A 19,106-nucleotide genomic window follows, 5' to 3' on the forward strand; every position below is an offset into this window, starting at 1 on the left:
CCCCTGCCTCCCCCAAATGAGCTTTTTGCAGGTGTGCACACAGAGAAAATGCTCATTTGGAGGGAGATTTACAGCTTTGTCCGGAGATTGGGGGCAGGAACAACTTCCTGGGCAGTGGGGTTATCCTGGGTTAATTTTCATGATTACGGAAAGAATCTTAGCTGAACACTCTTTGGCCTCGCCTGTGGCCTTTGCTGGAGCCATGCTGACCGAACTGCTGACCTGCCAGAGGACCAGAGGGGTGCTGTCCCTTGTCCTTGGGCCTCCTGGGTTTGAGCTTCATTGTCCAGGGCCTTATGGCTGAAGAAGCACGAGAGCCTGCCTTGGATTTTTTTATTATTTTTGGTGCCTGGATTATGTGTAGCTCTGTGCCATCCACCCCTGAAGGAGTGACCTCACTGGCCTGGTGAGCAGCCTGCAGTTCCAGGGGGACACAGCAGCACGCCCACGGGACACGGGGGTTTTTCTTATTCCAAGTCGAGTTACAGTGCAAACACCTGCTCCTCATTTGGCCTACTGTCTGCAGCTTTGTCCGGCCGTGGAAGCACAAACTGTGGCACGTGTGTTGTGTTGTGTTGTGTTTTACCATCCCCTACCCCGCCAGTTCCATATACCCCGGGGACACGTGTCTGTTCTCCTTCCCCTCGAGCAGCCGTGAGTGAGCATACTACTTCAGATGCGTCCGAAAAAGGGGTCCCAGCCTCAGGCCTGGACATCCCAGGCTTGGAGTTTGTGGAGTCGGAAGAAGAAAGAGAAAAGATCTAGAAGTTCAGCTCCAGAGAGTAGGGCAGGAGGAGGCTGACTGAGCCTGTGATGTATAGACCAACAGAAAGCCTTGGGCCTGCACCGAACCGTTCACGTGCGGGGTCTCTGCTCTGAGCTCCATTCATTCCTGTATTCGAGCTGCACACTGGGTCTGCAGCAGCGAGACCTCGAACCTGCTTGCTGTTCGTCAGTTGGTGTTGTTTTCTCCCCGGGGAGTGGGGGAAGGAGAGGTATGGCAGAGGGAGACTTCAAGGAAAAGCATGCTTGGTCTTGAAAGCATCTCTGGCCAAAGAGAGCAAGGTCCTTTTCCGGCGGGGGCGGGGGGGAGAGGGTCGCCCGACCTAAGGCCTTCCTTGCCCTGGGCTTGTGCCCTGGGCTGGCTTCAGCTCAGTAGGTCCCTGATCAGGGCTCAGGGCCGTGCTAGGTGCTGGGATCCCTAAGGCGTGGCTCCTGCCAGGAGGTGCTCCGGGAAGACCTGGAGGGTGGCGTTCTGTACAAGATTTCCTTGTTGGCAGGGTCCTTTGTGTTCCTCCAAGGAAAGCAGCCTGGGGGTTGGTCACCATTGGTGAAAATCCTGCCTCGTCTCTTTGTTTTCCTCCTTCTTTAAAGAGGTGCTGGGATGTGGTCATGTGTTGTGCCGGCCTGGGTACGGGCCGTGCGTGTGTGTGGGAGCATGTGTGCAAGGGGGCTGGGGGGTGGGGGTGGAGAGCCGTGGGGTTTTTTCAATTTACATTTTTCGAATAGTTTCTCCTCTGCGCTCCCAAGAGGCAGCACGCAGGGTGGAATCAGCATTTGACCTTTGCGAAATGTTGGTGGAGTGGGCCAGACAGGCGGGGGGGAAATGTTTGGTGGCAATGGCGGCAGCTCAAAGCCGGGGTTCGAGTTACATCTCTTTTTTTTTTTTTAGTTCATAAACAAGAAAGTGAGGGTGGTGGGTGGTAAAAGAGAGGGGGCTTCCTGTGCCGGGGCCTTACAGATTAGGATCACGTGGGCCACTCAGCTCGCAGCTCTGGAGACCTGTCAGCAGAGAATGTTCTAGCAGGGGGTTCAGGTCATGAGTTTCCAGGAGAAGCCCCTAGGGATCCAGGGCCAGGCTGCCAGGCAGGGGCTGGTCTCAGAACCAGAAGGCAGCGGCTCCCAGAAGGGGGAGGGAGGGAAAGACCCGGCAGGAATGTTGCATTGGGCCGGCGCCGAGCACTGTGCATTTGCGTGTAGTCCCCCGTCACTCATTCATCCTCACAGCGCTCGATAAGACAGGCGCTGCTATCGCCCCATTTTACAGATGAGGGAACTGAGGCACAGGGAAGTGCTTGCGGGGCTGGGACTCAAACCCACACTGCCTCACCCTTGCGATGTGTCTGGCCACTTCGACCACACTGCCTGTCAGCTGACTGTCACCCAAACAGCTCAGCAAGAATTTGTCAGAACCGAAAGGAGATATGCAGGTTCCGTGCTGGCCCGAGTTTTCCTGTGGAGGAAGAGGTTCTGTTCACAGACGTGGCAGTAACGCATGAGGGACCTGAGGTTGTCCTCCCCCCAGAAGGCACCACATTTTTCCGCCTTGATTATATGTTTGGTTCATAGCCCATATTGCCGAAACTCCCCAAGTGAAGTAGGGGTGCTTTTCTAATCAGTTTTGGTCATTTTTAGTCCTGACGGTTGTAGCCTGATGGGAGGAGGGACATGGTTGTGGGAGCCCCTGTTGGTCCCCCTACTTTGAAGTCTAGGTATCCATTTCCACAAAGGCCTCAGAGACAGGATGGACCACTCTGGGATTGTGGGTACCCTCAGCCCTTTAAACAGATAGAGGGGGTGGGGAGCAGGCTAGGAGGACAGGAGTGCATAGAACGGCCCAGAGAGGCAAGGTTGCACCCGGGAGGGAGTCGGGAGTCTGCACAGGGAGGGAGGGAGGAGGGGGCTAGGGGAAGGTCTGAGGGAGGTGGGGAGCTGGGCCCAGGCCTCATGCACCCCAGACTCCCTGGGTGAACTGGCTGAGGCAAGGAGCTGTTCCTTAGGCCTTGGGTTGACTGCCCTTAATAAGGACAGTAAAACCCACCATTGTCATATTCGCAGGAGGTTAGGATGAAAAACATGACAGAAGTGAGAGCACTTTGAAGGAAAAGTTAAAAGCGCTATATTCAGCTCAGCACCATCAGGCCAAAGCACGGCCTTCTTTGTGTGAAAACGCCATCTTGTTCTGGGCCAGGCAGAAGGCCTCCATCCGGCCTCGCTAGCTAGTGTGCATTGCATTTGAGTTATGTGTGTCAGGATTTGGGATTGGGGGGCCCTGTGGCACATCAAAGACTAGAATCCTGGGAAGACACGTTGCAGGGAGAAGCCAGGTGACGCGGTGACAGTGGCCCACCACTTCCTAGGTGTGGGCCCTGGGACAGGTCCTTGCTGCTTCAGTGTCCTCCTCTGTAAAGCAGGCATCCTGCCACCCGCTGAGGTTGCTGGGACGTTGCACCGGACCTGTGCCCGGCACGGAGAGCGCCCCCAGTCCCCAGAACGCTGAGCCCAGTGCCTGGCCTTCCAGTGGCAGGTTGCTGAAGTCCAGCCATGCTGGAGACCGAGGGTAGGGCCTCCTGTGAACCAGTCCCCTATGGTGTAGGCCTGCTCTTTCTCAGTCCAAGGTAATTTTTCAATTAACTCGATTGGCTGGAAACCGGGGCGCCCTTGGAGTGTGGGAAAATGTCCCAGGCCGGAAGGGCCCTCCCCTCTGCCCCCAAGCTTGCTCGGGGCTTGGCTTCCAGAGGGAGGATCCAATTTCACATTAGGACACCAGGATGTGATCCCAGTGCCCCTCTGAAAAATCCCAGATGGCGCCTTCTAGAAGCCCCAGCGGGCTCCACACTGGCGGCTGGCCTGCCCGCCCTCCCCTCCCCACCCCTGGCGGGCTCCTCGACCGGGGCTCCAGTGTGAGAGCAGCGAACGGTGCTCGTTACTGACTTTATTGCTAAACAATTTAGAAAGGCAGCCCTCCCAGTTTTCATAAGTGAAACATTTAAAGTATGCAACGCATATTTTATTTCTTCCTGGAGCAGCTGCTCAGTTGGGCTGGAGAATAATCAGGAGCCGTTCCTCGGTGCTGCCCTGCTGTGCTCGTAGGTTCCACGGCCTCCAGCCCCTCCCACTAAGTGATGGGCGGGGAGGACGCAGGCGGCTGGAGCTCAAGATGCCCTGTTCCTTTCCCACCCCCTCCACGGGGCCAGCCATCCTCTATGATGGCATCAGAGCGGACTGCCCGTGTGTGCCAAGGGCTTGCGCGGTGCTGGGCCCCTTCTTGGAGCTTTTTATCTCTCACTCATAGAACGTCACACCATACTATTATTTATCTGTCCGCATATGAGAACAGAGAAGTGACCTGCAGGTCAAACAGCTACAAAAGGACAGAGCCAGGATTTGACCCAGCAGCTGGTCCCAGGACCGCCGCTCTTAACTGTCTGGGCCACCCACCCTTTTGTGGGTGAGGAAGTTGGGGGACATAGAGGTCATGTCATACATCACAGGAAACGCCCATCTTAGTTCGCCGGCTGAAGCCACCTTCGAGATGGGAAGACCTCCAGGTTTACCCTCTGTTTAGGCCACAGTCTGGACTTGGTTGAAAATCTTCTGAAAGCCCGGATCTGTTTGCAACGCGGATCTGAAAATGCAGGGATTTCAGACCTCCACCCTTGTGCGGTGGCCCTGGTCGCCCACTTCTCTCCTCCGCATAATTGTTTACATCTGTGGGGGCCTTCGGCATGCCTTCCGCATTTCGGTGCACTTAACCCCTGAGTGGATGTCTGAGACTGGCTGAGCACACTGAGCCAAAGCATGTTTCCAGTTTGGTTTCCAGGTCATAGTAGCCAGTGGCCTCACGATTCAAGGTTGTGAATTCCAGACACCTTCCTCTGGGCCTCAGTTTGTGTATAAAATGGGCATAGAAATGCTTTTTTCCCTCCAGTCTTAGGAAGGGAGCTCTCCCACTAGGAACTCGACCTGGGAGAACCCGCTCCCCGACCAGTAGGACGGGCAGCTTCTGTCTACCCTGTACATTCTGGTAATGGGTGGAGAAGGAAACTGAGAGGCAGGTGCTTTGCTGCTGACTCAGACTCAGGGACGGGAAAGAAAGCCAGAGCTGGGCTGTCCCTGCAGCAGCAGCAAGGCCTCGGTCAGGTTGGTTCCTCCCAATTTGCAGTGAGCTCTGTGCTCACCGCATAGCCGGGCTATGTCCTGAGTTGGTGGGTGTAACCCGTGTAACCCATACCACACCCTCTCCTTTACATTTTGGTCATTTTTTTCCCCCTGGAGGTAGTGAAGAGGGAGGAGAGATGAGACGCGCGAGTCCCACAGGTGAGGGCAGAGGGAAAAAGGCCACGCCAGCCCTGCGGTTGCCGTCCTCTTCTGGGTGTATTCCTTTAGGAGGCAGGCCTTGAGGAGGGATGAAGCTTGTTTCAAGAGCCAAGAATGGGGGACCCAGACATTTCTACCAAAGTTCGAAGTGAGGCATAATGCCTTCTCTGTGCCCGTTTGTCAGCCTCTTTGTTCTGGCAGGTAGCTCAAGAAATACGCACAGCATGGCATTTGGGCCGGGAGCCTGGCCCCATAGTTAAGAACAGGAGCTTTGCAGTCATTCGGACTTCTGAGTTGGGAACTTGAACCAGCTCTGTGACCTTGAACAAGCCAGTTCACCTGGCCTGGCCTCTGTCTCTGCCAGTGTGAAATGAGGAGCATGCTAGCACGGCTCCCACGGGCTTGGTAGAGAATTTGGTGGGCCAGGTACATAGTCAGCACCCGGACGGGAGCTGGAACCCTCGGGCGAAGGAAGGAGACCCAGTGGCTGTGGGGTTGGTCCTCACGGACCCCTCCAGGTGGGATAGAAGGAGAAAGGCTGATTTGGGCAGGAAAAGTCTGGACATGGCCTTGAGGCAGAACTTGAAAATGTGTGCCTTCCCGGGTTTAAGCCAGAGGGACTGTTCGCTGCAAAGGTAAGCTAGACTTGAAGTTCCCATGGGGGTAGGTGCTCACTGGTTTTGTGCAGGTGAATTCCAGTATCTATCCTGCCCATCCAGTTCCTGAAAGGAAGCAGATGGCCTTTAGGTTTGTGGGAATGCTGGGTGCCCAGAAAACCATCTCTCACAAAAGCAGTTTACCAGAATTCTTATCCAGTTAGATGGGATAGAAAACCCAACTCAGGGGCGCCTGGGTGGCACAGCGGTTAAGCGTCTGCCTTCGGCTCAGGGCGTGATCCTGGCATTCTGGGATCGAGCCCCACATCAGGCTCCTCTGCTGGGAGCCTGCTTCTTCCTCTCCCACTCCCCCTGCTTGTGTTCCGTCTCTCGCTGGCTGTCTCTATCTCTGTCGAATAAATAAATAAAATCTTTAAAAAAAAAAAAAAAAAGAAAGAAAACCCAACTCAAACTGGCTTAAAAATGTATTTGCTCATGTCCAGGGGAAATCCTGGCTTCAGGTGTGGTGTGGTCCAGGACACGGATGTTATCTGAACCCAGTCTTTATCTTGTTGGCACCCCCCACCCACCAGGCCAGACAGCTGCCAGCATCTTCAGGCTCTATCCTCAGGCTTATCGTTGAGGAAGGATGCATAGGCCAGACACTGACTGTGATTGGACTGGCTCGGGTCATGTGCCCCTCTCCTGAGCCAATCACAGTGGCCGGCACAATTCAGGGCTCTGATTGGCCGGACTGGGTCACATTTTCAGCTCTGAACCACAGGCCTTAAGACTGACTTTCCAAAGGCCGATGGAAACGCTGTGTCAAAAAGATGCGGAGGGAGAAGGGGGTGTAGATGTTAGCGGAATGGAAATGTCTGCAGCCCAATCCAGGAGGGTATCACGAGGAACTTGGAAAAGGCAGGATGAGCCCGCATTCCAGAGGAAGTGGTAACTGTGGCTGAGCTTGACGAGCGTGCTAAGATGCCTCCTTGCACCAAAGGGTATCCTTTGGTCAGCCCACCAGAGCCAGTGGCCAGGCCCTGGGGAGAGGCCGGCCCTCTCTTCTCCCGCCCCTCCTGCCCAGCAAGCAGATAGCAGCAGGCTGCTGGAGGCCACCGAGGAGACCTGGACGGGCTTTGGGACTGAGCAGTCCCTGCTGCCACTACCCGTCAGGGACTGTGGCCACCCAGGTGGCAGGAGAATGCCTGCCTCTCCCACTCCTAGCCAGATGGTGTACTGGGAGGCTCACATCCCTCCTGGAGCTAGAATAACTTGCTGAATGATTTTTGCGGATCCCGGAGGCCCATGGGGTTCCTCCTGGCTGTCAGTGCTCCGACAGCATCAAGCCACCGGCTGAGAAAGGCTTTCTGGGCTTGCAGTGCAGTGGACACAGGAGGCGAGGACCTCACGTGGCGTATTATAGGGATCAGGCCCAGCCGCCCTCAGGGAGCGCGTTCTGCACCGCCAATGCTCGTGCTGAGTTCTGCCTGAGAACGAGGCAACTGTGTGCCTGAGGGTTGTGACCCCTCCACTTCCCCGGGCTGTCCCTGCTTCTGACTATGTGACTGTCCATCTTGAGCCTGTGATCTGGTCTCCATCGCTGGTGCCTGGCACACAATCATTGCGGAGTCAGTGCTTGGGGAGAGGTGACAGGCGGCTGCAGACCCCATGTCCCTGGAGAGAGTCAGATTTCTGGGATAGAGAGCGCTCCCGTGGGAACTGTGGCCCGTGGGCTGCAAGGCCACGCAGGAAGATTAGTTTGGCAGTCGGGCCCGAGGAGAGTGTGGCTAAAATGTGTGTTTCTGGGCCAGCAGCTGCCCTGACAGCCTCTACGGCACAGATTAAACAGTACCTAAAGGAGAAAACAATCACTGTGAAATCTGAGAAAAAGACGAAGGCTGTGTCACCTGGGTGCCTGCCGTGCCCCCTCCCCCCACCTGGAGTAGGGATTGCCAGGTGGCTGTCTCAGGCCCGGGCGTGGCCTGGGGAGTAATACTGTTGAGAAGTGAGTGGCAGGGCGATATTTGAGAATCTCGTCGTATTTGGCGAGTGCAGTCTTGCATCCCGGTCATCCCCAAGGCTTTACGTGTCAGGATCATATGACAAAGGCCCAGAGAACACGGAAGTCTCCAGCAAACCGTAGTCCCAGCTCTTGCCTGCCTACCCCTGGGCCTGTTTCTGGACTAGAGGGTCCGTCTCCATGAGCAAGAGGGACCGGGGGGGCGGGGCAGGGGAGTCTGCAGGGTGAACAGGGACAGAAGTCGTACAAGAGGGCTGTCTACAGTGCCTACTGCAGGGACCAGGCAGGAAGGGAGCCTGGGCTCGGCTGAAGGAGCCAACCAAGCAGAGGGAAATGCTGCCGAGGCTCCCTTCACCAGTCCCAGAGGCCCAGGGTGGCCGTCAGAGGCACACCCCTGAAGCTGCCCTTCCCAGGCAACTGCCCTTCCAAGATTTCTCTTCCCAGAGGCAAACCATTATGTTCAAGACCAACCAGCCAGGTTTCCCTGTGGCAGTCCGGTCATTTACAGAGCGTTAAGGACCCTTTGGGGTTGGGTCTGCAACCAAGGGTTACGTTGCTGCTTTCGCCACCACCACCGGCTGCCCTGGGCTGACCGAATCAAGGGCTCCCGGCCCCACTCGGAAGTTGGATCGGCTTCACCCAGAGGCTGAGGCTCTGCGATCTTGGCCCTTTCAGGATGGGGACAGGATGCAAACAGTGGTCACTACCCAGGAGGACTGGAGGGCCAGGTGCACAACTGTGAAACACCAGGCTCATGCCTTCCTTGGGGGGCAACTTGCAGCCTATGCCCGCAGGAGAAGGGGTGTAATACAACTCTGGCCACAGGCGAAGGCTCTGCAGCCAGGCCACCTGGGCTCGACTGCATGATCTCTCTTCTCTCTGTGCCTCAGTTTCTGTAAAATGGGTATATCCCCCAGGGTGGTTGTGAGGATTGAGAATTAGTGTGTGTGAAGACTTCGAACCTTTCTGGCATGCATGAGCGGCTCAGAAAGGCATCTGTTCTCACGGTGATAGTGATGATGAGGGAATTCCAGAAGACGGGGAAGACAGCCCTGCAGCTGGACACACCCCTTCCTTGCCGTGCGCTTCCCCCAGCAGAAAGGCAGGAGCACAGAGGAGGTGCGATTAGACCGTTGGTGAAGACCCCCCATCCCCACCACCCTGGGCGGTGGGCTCTGCCTTTTCAGGATTCCCCTCTGCCACTGCTCTGGGCTTCTTTGGATGCATTCATGCATTTGGTCCTGTTACTCTTCAGCCTTGGGGCCTGAGAGCCCCCAGTCTCTCGGTGATTTGCCCATAGGAATCATTATAGTTGTCTTCATGTTTTAATCGTCTAAGGACAGTCCTACTGCTAATTTTTAGAATAAGCCCCACCCTAAGAGCAGCAGCCCCAGGCCCAGCAGGGACTAAGCATTCCCAACCTGACAGGCGCTGCTGGGCCACTCCAGGGCACGTGGCTTCAGAGCCCACCGGCCTGGGCCTGACCCCACACACCCCCCTGTCTCCCATCCCCAAGCGGGGACACCACAGCCCTGCTCACGGTGCTGCGAGGAACCAGGGAGATACAGCCTGTAATCCAGCGTGTGGCACCCAGCACACAAGCAGGTGCTCAGAAGACGGCAGTGCCGTCAGCCACTGTGTCTGCGAGCAAGGGTGTTTGGACCGGAAGGGGACTGTGCGGTGCTAAGCACACCGTGTGTCATCTCGAAGTGACCTCCACTTGGCCAGGGGCAGTATGGGAGCGTTCTCCTGGCATTTGACTTCTCCCATGGAATGTGTTTAGCTCGAGTGAGCACCCTGGCGTTCCCTGGGACACAGGCCTCACATCAGGGAATAGAGGTCAGCCACAGAGCCTTCCAGATCGGCAGGGTTTGGACCTCTGCTCCCCTTCACTGAGGTCTGCTGGACCGCATGGGACTGGGGGGCTCTCTCTCCGGGTTTGGGGGCAAGAACTATAAAAATGAGTTTTTAGTGGAAAATATAAAATACGTTACTGCTGTATTTGGATTTTTTTTTTCTTGAGGTGTAATTTGCATCCAGTGAAAGGCACAGGTGTTAAGTGAATAGTTTGAGTTTGGCGAGTTTTGGCAGGTGCGTGCTTGGCTGCTTATCAAGGTGTCCACCCAGGGGCCACCAGGGACGGCCCCTTCTAGGCTGGACTCACTTCACGCAGCCCAGCCTCCACCCAGATCCCCTGCCCTTTTCTGCCTTCCCTCCCCGCCCAGACCGGGGACTCAGCCTTCTCTGCTGTCTAGCCCCCTCTGCCAGGATGGGGGGCCCACGGGCCAGGCCTCAGCGGTTATCCAGGCCAAAGCCTGCCTTTGGGACCTCAGAGAAGTTTACCCTCTTCTGTAAGAATGATCATGACAGGGGCGCCTGGGTGGCGCAGTCATTAAGCGTCTGCCTTCGGCTCAGGGCGTGATCCCGGCGTTACGGGATCGAGCCCCACATCAGGCTCCTCCGCTATGAGCCTGCTTCTTCCTCTCCCACTCCCCCTGCTTGTGTTCCCTCTCTCGCTGGCTGTCTCTCTCTGTCACATAAATAAATAAATAAATCTTAAAAAAAAAAAAAAAAAGAATGATCATGACAAGCTACATATGACCCCCATTTAGAATCTTCCGGAATGTTTCCACTTAGATGATTGCTTTGTTTAATGTTTACCACAGGCCTGGGAGACTGGTCTTGACTCCATTTTCAGATAAGCTCAGAAGTCACTTATTCAAAGGTCAAAAAGCTAGGAAGGGGGGAAGCCAGGGCTGAGCCCAGGTTGGGTGACCCCTGACCTGCCCGTCTTACCTCTTCCTCGGCACTGCACTCAGCACCTTTCTTCCAAGAGCCCTGCACCGGGCTAGGTGCTGGATGTCGGGTGTGAGCAGAACAGAGCCCCTGCTCTTGTGGAAACGGACAGGCCACCTCCGTGTCCACGTCTTTCTCCAGCGGCTCCATGGAGACGGGTCCCCTGGTGCAGGGACAGAAGCACCATGCACGGAGTGTCTGGGTCAGTGTCACCTGACTCCACCGTGGGAAGTAAGAACAAGCTCATACCCTGCTGGGGGCACATTTGTCTCCACCGTCATCCACCGAGGCGAGTCTGCTTGGGCCTTGGCTCCCGCGCTGTCACCCACAGACTTTGTCACCCTGTCCTGCAAGGTAAGACAGTGTAGGAGTTACAGCAATGTGGGTGCTGGAGCTGGACCACCCGGTTCAAACCCTGGCTCTGCTCTCAACTCTGCGTGATGCTAGCCAGATCACCTAACTCCTGGAACTCAATGTCCCCATCTGTAAAATGGGATGGTGATAATAGGACCTACTTCGCCAGGTACTAGTTAAGCCACGTTAAATACAACAGAGCCTGGAGCACAAGGAGCGTTAGGAAAGGAATAATCGCTGCTGTGATGCACAGTAATTATAATGCTATTTTTATTTAGACCTTTGACTCGGGAGGGCTGGGCTTGTAAACGTGCAGCTCACCAGGAGACCTTGCTGGTGCTTGGTCCCCTGTAGCCCAGTTCAGGCAGTTCTGGGGTATGCCCTCCAGTCACAGAAAAGAACTTCTTTCCCTCCTTCCTCTCCTGCCCCTGACCTTGTGAGCTCACAAAAATTAAGCCTGGAAGAGGCTTGTCACAACTGAGGCTCTTCCCCAGGGCCAGGAGCCGCCACCTCCCTCCTGTGCTGTGTTATTTCTCCACATCCCCTCTCCCCCCGATGCCACAGCTGAGTCCTTAGCAGCTGCCTGAGCTCAGACTCAGCCTGCAGCGTGGGCCACAGTGGTTTGATTTGGTGATGTGGTGATTCAGCAGGGAAGTCAGAGGCTCTCCTGCCCCAGGCAGCCCTGCCCAGCTGGTGCTGCTCTAGGTCTCGATACAGGGGCAGGGCTGAGCTGTGCTGTCCGGGCCCCATGGTTGTTCTCCCCTCTTGGAGCATTTTGGTCCTGTGCACATTGCCTCCTTGTTACAAGGTAGCTGCTGCAGCTCCAGCCACAAGTCCACTTTCCAGGCAAGAAGGCAGAGAAGGGGCAAAGCCCTTTTTTCTTAAAGGACAGGCCACCTCAGGGGCTTTCTCTGACATCTTGCTCACCAGAACCGAGTCACCTGGACAACCCTAGCTGCAAGGGAGGCTGAGAAGTGTTTGCTCTTGCAAACAAAAGGAGGTGTGCTAGACAGAGAAGGGCAGGGTCTGCCCTGGCTGCCTGTGCCACCTTTGAGTGGGTATGACCCCCTCCCAGGGTAGCACCCTGGTAACGGCAGCTTCCCTGGGTCAGGAGAGCCTCTGTCTCCCAGGCAACGCTTACTTCTGGCTTCCTTGGCCCAGAGAGTTCTGTTGAGTCTGTGGCATTTCCGGCACCAGCCCTTTTTAACCACTACCCAAGTCCCTGCCCTGAGGTCCGAGGGCAGTGGGGTTGCCCAGCGTTGGCAGAAGGGTACACAGTTATCTTCCCTTTTTCTACCCTTGGGCAAGGGCCAGGATGGTTTCTTCAGAAATAGTGGCTTCTTGCTCAGCAGCTCTCCTGAGACTGGCCAAAGGCTCCTTCTGTCGGGGTGTCTGTGGGCCTGTGCTGGACCAGGCACTTAATAAATTCCACTTTCCCCCTTTTCTTTCTGTGTCTTGTGCCCTGCAGGCCAGCACTGAGCAGGAGAACTCTATGCATGGTGGGAGTGGTCTCTATGCAGTGTCCAACACTGGCCACTGGCTATCCACAGGTACTTGAAACATGGCCAGTGTAACTGAGGAACTGAGTTGTTCGTTTTAATTAATTTACGCTTACTTCGCTACCTGTGACCAGCCTCTGGCTTCCTGAGCTGCATGACAGCTGTAGACCAGAGTAGGGACCCTGTTCCCGCCCAGGGAAGAAATGCACAATCAGTAATAGTCCTCCAGATTCATGAAGAGTTGGAAGGCCCAGAGAGGAACACCAACTTGCCCAAGGTCACACAGCAGTTCCCCTGAGGCACAAGCCCAGATCTTCCAACTCCAGCTTCTTCACTGAGCAACGTGGCCAGTCCCCTCTGCACAGAGTGGAAAGGGAGTTGTGGGTCCAGTGGCCCACACACACGATGCTCACTGCCGAGCATGTGTAAGTGTGTTACACGTCTGTCTCCTTTATTCCCTTCACCTCCATTTTATAGGTGTGGCATCTGAGGCCCAGAGAGGGGAAGTGCCCGTCCGCCCATAAATGGGCTCAGTCTTGTGCGTCTGTCTGTGATTGCCGTCCCAGGGTTGTGCCGAGTCTCTGTCTCTGGAAGGATCCCCAGGGTGTGCGAGATCTGGGTTTAGACACCCAGCCAGGGCAGGTGCAGTTAGTAAGCTCCGACAAGCCTCTCTCTTTCCATAAAGTTGTTTTTCCAGCCTGGTCTCCTACAACTTGGCTCCTGCAGGTGCCGCACCTCCGTCCCGCCCTCCTGCTGCTTCGGGGTCTGAGGTGAGGGGCGGGGCCTAGGTGTCAGGTACACCTGTTAGAAAGGTGAGCGCGGGAAGAATCCGCCTTCGCCACTGTTAGCCAAGGACAGGGCCACCCGATCCCATCTTGTGCTCTGCTCTCATCTAATCGCAGGGGTGCAGAGAAGGCTGGGCCAGACTGTTCTTTGCCTTTACCACCTCCCTCCTCTGAGGTGCTCTGGCAAAGCCCTTTCTCGTGACTGTCCCATATCATTGTGCCAGAATCCCCGTGGGATGGGAGTAGTGTTGCTGGATAAAACACAGCACACCCAGGGACATTTGAATGTCAGAGAAGCAACGAATAAATTTTAGGTTATGTCCCATGTAATATCTAGGGCATGCTTATCCGAAAGAATATTCGTTTATCTGAAATTCAAATTTAACTGTGCATCTGGGGGGGAGGGGCTTTGCGCTTTTTTTTTTTTCCTCCCTAGCTCTGGCAGTCCTCAACAGGTAGCATGATCCCCGTGTAGCATATGTGATACCTGAGACCCAGAGAGATGATGGGGCTCGCTCACGGTCACAGCCGGGCCCTGGCCAGGACAGGATTCGAAGCCAGGCGTCTTGAAATTCTCTGCCATCTGCATAGACGTCGTAGACAAGCTTACTGGCTCCTTCAGGACGGTCTAAGGAAGCCCAGAAGTCACATCCCTAAACAAACAAATACAAACCAACTTGTCTCCAGCTGTGTGATAATGGAAATATAAATGAGGATACATTAGCAATCACTCATACCTTATTGTGAAGTAGACTTTGGTGACAGTTGAGTGGGGACCGACCCTGGGAGAACTGACGAAAGAGCGGATCAGTCTATTCTGGCTCCTAACAAAAATGCAATAGACTGAGCGGCTCGTGAAGAACAGACATGTGTTCCTCGAAATTCTGGAGGCCGGAAATCCAAGGTCCAGAGTCTGGTGAGGACCCTCTTCCTGGTGTGTAGACAGCTGTCTTTTCGCTGTGTCTTCAAGTGATAGAAGGGACAAGGAAGCTCTCTGGGGTCTCTCTTATCAGGGCGCAAATCCCACTCATGAGGGCCCCACCCTTTTGACCTCATCACCTCCCAAAGGCTGCACCTGCAAATACCATCCCAGATTAGGGTTCACCGTGAATTCTGGGGAGACACAAACATCCAGTCTATGGCAGGGAGCAAGAATGACAATTCCAGAGTCTTCAGTACTGCTAGAAGATGGCCAGGCAGGGCTGGGGTCGTAGAGAGGTGGTGAGGGTTAAGACCTTATATAATCTGACCCTGGCATACCTCTCCAGGCTTCCTCCTGCTTTCTCACCTCGTACTCAGTCACTCCCTCCACTCATTGATCCAGGGGCCTCTGGCTTTCCAGCCTCCTAGCCTTTGCTCTGCTCTTTCGTCTGCTTACCACGCCCTACATCTTCTAAGGCCTATTTCAAATATCCTTCTGCCCCCAAGCCCATGCAGTGCTCTCTCTGTGTTATGCTTACTTGTTTGTGCTGCTTCTGCTCACTGGAGACTTCTTGAGGCCAAGGGTGTTGCTCCCTCGTCCTTTCTGAACACTCTATGCTGGGCTGCAGTGCAGGCAGCCTGCACATGTTTGACTGGAGTGAGGGGGCGAGCAGCCACAGTCAACCTCCTGCTTTCCAGTTTTGCTGAGAGTTGGGCAGTTCCCAGCCTGTACTTGAGCCCCTTAATGTGAGAGCAGCCAGGCACTCCCTTGCGTGGCCTGCCTTCCCAGAGTGCAGCTTTGGGGTCCTTAGGCCCATGTTCACGGTGGGATCTGGGAATGTGCCAGCTTGAGGATGGGACCTGTCTGCGACACTCACCCAAGGGTCCCCAGTGCCTGGTGGGGTGTCTGCCATGGGGAAAATGCCCATAAGTTCTTGTTGGCTGGAGAGATGGGTGGAGGGAGTCGGCTCAGCTGTCCGTGTGTCATCACACACTGTTCAGGGCACCTCAGACCCCACAGCAAGAGGGACGGGACAGTGTGACCGGGCCTGCCTGCAGGGAGGTGTGCCCGCTGGGCGCGCAGACACGGTACAGGTGGGCTTCCCACCACGTAGGGGTTTTGCTCAGGTTGTCAGGTGGGGGCTGCTGTAGGTCTCTTGAGGGGGTGACAGCGGGGCTGTGAGGAGGGGAGGAAGCCGTCCCCGCGGCCCGGAGGCAGGATGCATCTACGCCTTCGGGGCTGGAAGGAGGTCCGAGAGGGCCGGCGAGGCTGCTGCCTGGCGGCTCTGGGACTGCAGCCCGGGAGGGTTTTCAGCAGGGAGTGAGCTACTGAGCTTGGCATTTCAGGGGGGCCCTCAGGCTTCTGTGGGGAGACCGGAGGTGGGCGAAGGAGGCACCGGGAGGGCAGGGACACCTCCCCTCGCATCCATGACAGCTGAACCCGGGAGGCCTCAGAGAAGGTTGTGAGAGGGGGGCAAGGGACGGGTCAAAGTCAAAACTGCCTCTTCGCCAGGCCTGTGGCGCTGGAGGGACTGCAAGTCCTTGAGGCCTTAGCTCTGCTTCTGCTCGGCCTGCCCCGCGCCCTGGACCTGACTCTGCCTTGCTCGCCTTGACAGCGCAGGGCGGAGTGCTTCCGAGGGAGGGCGTCCCGGGAAACGGCGGCCTCGCTGCCGAGCGCTCCTGTGGACCTTGGGGACCTCCTGCACAGGCCTGTCTGACAGGGGGCTGCTTCCTAAGTCTTGTCGGAGCCGCACAGTCCGATGAGGGTTAGACCCGTTTGGGGGCATCTGAGCCTCAAAGGGTAAGGGACGTGCTCACGGCCACATGCCTGGTCAGCGAGAGAACCAAACCAGACAGCTGGTGTCTCTAAGGCTGTGGCACAGCCGTGACCCCCAAGGGAAGGGCTGATCCCCAGCTCCTGTGACAGGATGAGACACGGTGGTGAGAGAAGGCCTCTCTGAGGAGGTGGCGTGGGCTGAAGGGCCCAGTGAGGAAGCAGCCACAGGAAGAACAAGGAAAGGGTGTTCGAGGTGCAGGGCACAGCGAGGGCAAAGGCCCTGAAGCCGAAAAGAGCTTGGCATGTCGGGAAGAGAGAGACCAGTGTGGCGGGAGGGAGAGCAATGCGTGAGTTTAGCGATGAAGCAGAGGCCATGTTGTCAAGGGCCTGCTTCAGAGAATAATTTCGAATCTCCTCTAACCAATGAGGTGAGGGTCCTGACCACGAGTCTGCTCTATAAACGCTCTAGCAGAGGTATATCTGGCCTAATGAGGCTGCTTGACCCCCACTTCTAGCACCTTCTGCAGCTCCGTGTCTTTTGTGGCTCAGGTGACCAGACCTGGCCACGTGTTTTTTTTTTTTTTTTTTTTAAAGATTTTATTTATTTATTTGACAGAGACAGCCAACGAGAGAGGGAACACAGGCAGGGGGAGTGGGAGAGGAAGAAGCAAGCTCCCAGCGGAGGAGCCTGATGCTGGGCTCAATCCCAGGGACCTGGGATCACGCCCTTAGCCAAAGGCAGACCCTTAACGACTGAGCCACCCAGGCGCCCCCTGGCTCAGGTGTATCAGTCGATCTGCAGGACTGAGCTGGCCTACAGACTCCTGGGGGTGGTGGGCGATGGCGCACCTCCTCAGTACCTTCCCAAGGCCCCCAGACCCAGAGGGAGGCCGCATCCTCCTCGGCCTCATCCCTGGGCCCTCAAGAACATAGGGTCGGGTTTAAGTGGTGTGGGAACCTCTGTCCATGGTGTCACCATCGTTACTGCTCACTTGACCCCGTTGTCCTGCATGTTCACGTGTGGATGCCCAAGTCCTGTCTCGGCGTGGTGCTGGGTTCCTCAGGTCTCCGTGTTCCGTGACACGTGTCGAGTGTGCCTTTTGGGGACTCTTTCCTGAGTGTCAGACTGGGAGCTCAGGCTCTGGAGTTGGCCAAGTCTGGGTACAAATCCCAGCTCTGCTACCCGCTTACTATTTACGATGTAATCTCGCCGAGCCTCAACTTCCTCATCTGTGAAATGGGGGCGACGATGGTAGCCGCCTCAGAAGGTTTTTGCAGGATGAAATCAGATAGTGCATCTAAAACCCAACTCGGCGACTTCGGGAGTTTTCCTCCCAACCCACATGTAGGAAGGGCCTCGGATGCAGAGCAAACAGGACAAGCCAAAGCACCTTAGAACTGTCCCCAGAAAAAGTGAGCGAGCAGGAGCCAGCGTCCCCTTCCCCTAACCGTGTGCCCTTCTCCCCTAGTGCTCCTGCGGGAAGAAGTGTCTCGGCTCCAGGAGGAAGTCCACCTTCTCCGCCAGATGAAGGAGATGTTGACGAAGGACCTGGAGGAGTCCCAGGGCGGCAAGTCCTCCGAGGTCCTCTCGGCCACCGAGCTCAGGGTCCAGCTGGCCCAGAAGGAGCAGGAGCTAGCCAGAGCCAAAGAAGCCTTGCAGGGTAAGTGACTGGTTGGTGGCAGTTTCCTCCCTTCCCTCGCCTGGGGCCCAGGCTTGGGCCACAGGGGCGCCGAGGAACCAGGGTCCTGCCTCTGCAGGGGGAGTGGCATGGACATGGGGGTCTCCCGGTGCCTAGACCCTCAGCTGAGGCTGCCCTGTCCCTTCCTCAGTAGAATTCTGCCTCTTGCAGTGTTGGAAGCTCATATCGTTCCCGCGTCCCTGTGACCAACACATGCTTTCCATCATGGTCATGCAGGGTCGCCTCTCTCTGAGGCATGAATGGCAGGTGGGCGTCTCTGCTAAACCAGGCTGCTGGTCCTGCCGCTGGGCTCCTCTCTCTCAGCGCTGTCAAGGTCCTTGAACACGTCCTGTCACAGGACAGTGTGGAGGCACTGAATTCTTTGCGGGAGGAAGCGTCCCTTCACCACACGCCACTCTTGTTCAGTGTAGTGGTCTCTCCGGGGAGGGCTCGGGCCCCCTCTCCTGTGGTTGGCCTGGAGGAGCTCCCCTCTGAGAAGCACAGTGTCCAGTGTCCCCTCCGAGAAGACGGGGGAGGAAGTGGTATGGGAGCCCAGGTGCTCTCTCACGGAGCTGGGCCACGCATAACCTCCACGTGGCCGGTGTGTCTGCCGCCAGAAACTGCTGGAGGAAATGCAGTCAGTGGGCCCAGGTGTGCAGCCGGCCTTCCTTACAGCTGGCCTGGGCCACCGGCGGCTGAACCCATCTCTCCTGGGAGCCACCTGCCGTGGGCTTTGGGAGGGGTCTCGAAAGATAGTTCAAGAAAGGTTGGGGGAATCCTCCTCTAACAGTGTTTAGAAAACTCTGATACAAAACATTGTCTTGAGGCCCCCTTACTGCCTTTGATACTCCTGGGGAAAAGAAAAAGGCAATAAAACTTGGCAACCTGCTTTCCACTTATATTTCCTAGAACGATAAATACTCTGGAAACTTCATTTTGGAAGCCAAAGCGGATTTCTTACTTAGGTTGATTTCAGGCTGCTGTCAGAAAAAGACTCCAAAACAGAGCGGCTTAAAGAAGTTGTCTCTGTCTCCTGTCACCATCAGGAGGAGCATTTCAGGTTGATGGGTATCTCTGCTCCCCTCGGCCTGGGGACATCCAGGGAAAGAGCCAAAATTGAGAGCCAAAGATTCCTCTTGGCAAGAGCTTGGTGGTTGGGCCGTGCCGGCCTGCGGGGAGAGCTGGGACCTAAAATTTCTCGCTGGGTGTCCTGGTCCAGCTATGAGGAGCACCCTTTCCTGTTGGGGTTTTGTTTCCAGTGGGGCCGCTCAGACAGCGGTGTCTTCAGGCCGGAGCGGGCGGGTGGTACGTGCCGTGGTCCAGCCGATGCCGTGTGGTTGGGACGTCACTGTGCCACGCATACTCTCCTCTCCGTGCAACCGCCCGGGAGTCTAGGCAGTTCTGTGCAAGCTTCCCAGCTTCCAGGGGCCTCCTGACATCCCCTGCTCCCTCCGGATGGAGACTGAAGCCACAAGCCACGGGAATCTCCCCGAGGCAGTGCCGCCGGGCCCGGGGCTGTGCGAGCTGATGTCCTCTGGTCTCCCTAAGCTGTATGACCCTGCGGAGAGTTGGGACT

At 56.2% G+C, this 19,106-nt stretch overlaps 1 protein-coding gene across 3 annotated transcripts in view; it reads left to right on the forward strand.

Moving 5' to 3' along the window:
- Positions 1-19,106, forward strand: part of KAZN (kazrin, periplakin interacting protein) — a 1,011,261-nt gene that overhangs the window by 880,429 nt on the left and 111,726 nt on the right. For all 3 annotated transcript variants that reach the window (XR_007190621.2, XM_026519796.4, XM_026519794.4), the window contains one exon: positions 17,321-17,512. Coding sequence is in view for 2 of the 3 variants with exons in the window: in XM_026519796.4 (XP_026375581.4) it covers positions 17,321-17,512 (192 nt within the window). In the remaining variant the exon portion in view is untranslated. The remainder of the gene's footprint in view (positions 1-17,320; positions 17,513-19,106) is intronic.

The sequence above is a fragment of the Ursus arctos genome, unplaced genomic scaffold (assembly GCF_023065955.2).
Source record: "Ursus arctos isolate Adak ecotype North America unplaced genomic scaffold, UrsArc2.0 scaffold_32, whole genome shotgun sequence".
Taxonomy (NCBI): domain Eukaryota; kingdom Metazoa; phylum Chordata; class Mammalia; order Carnivora; family Ursidae; genus Ursus; species Ursus arctos.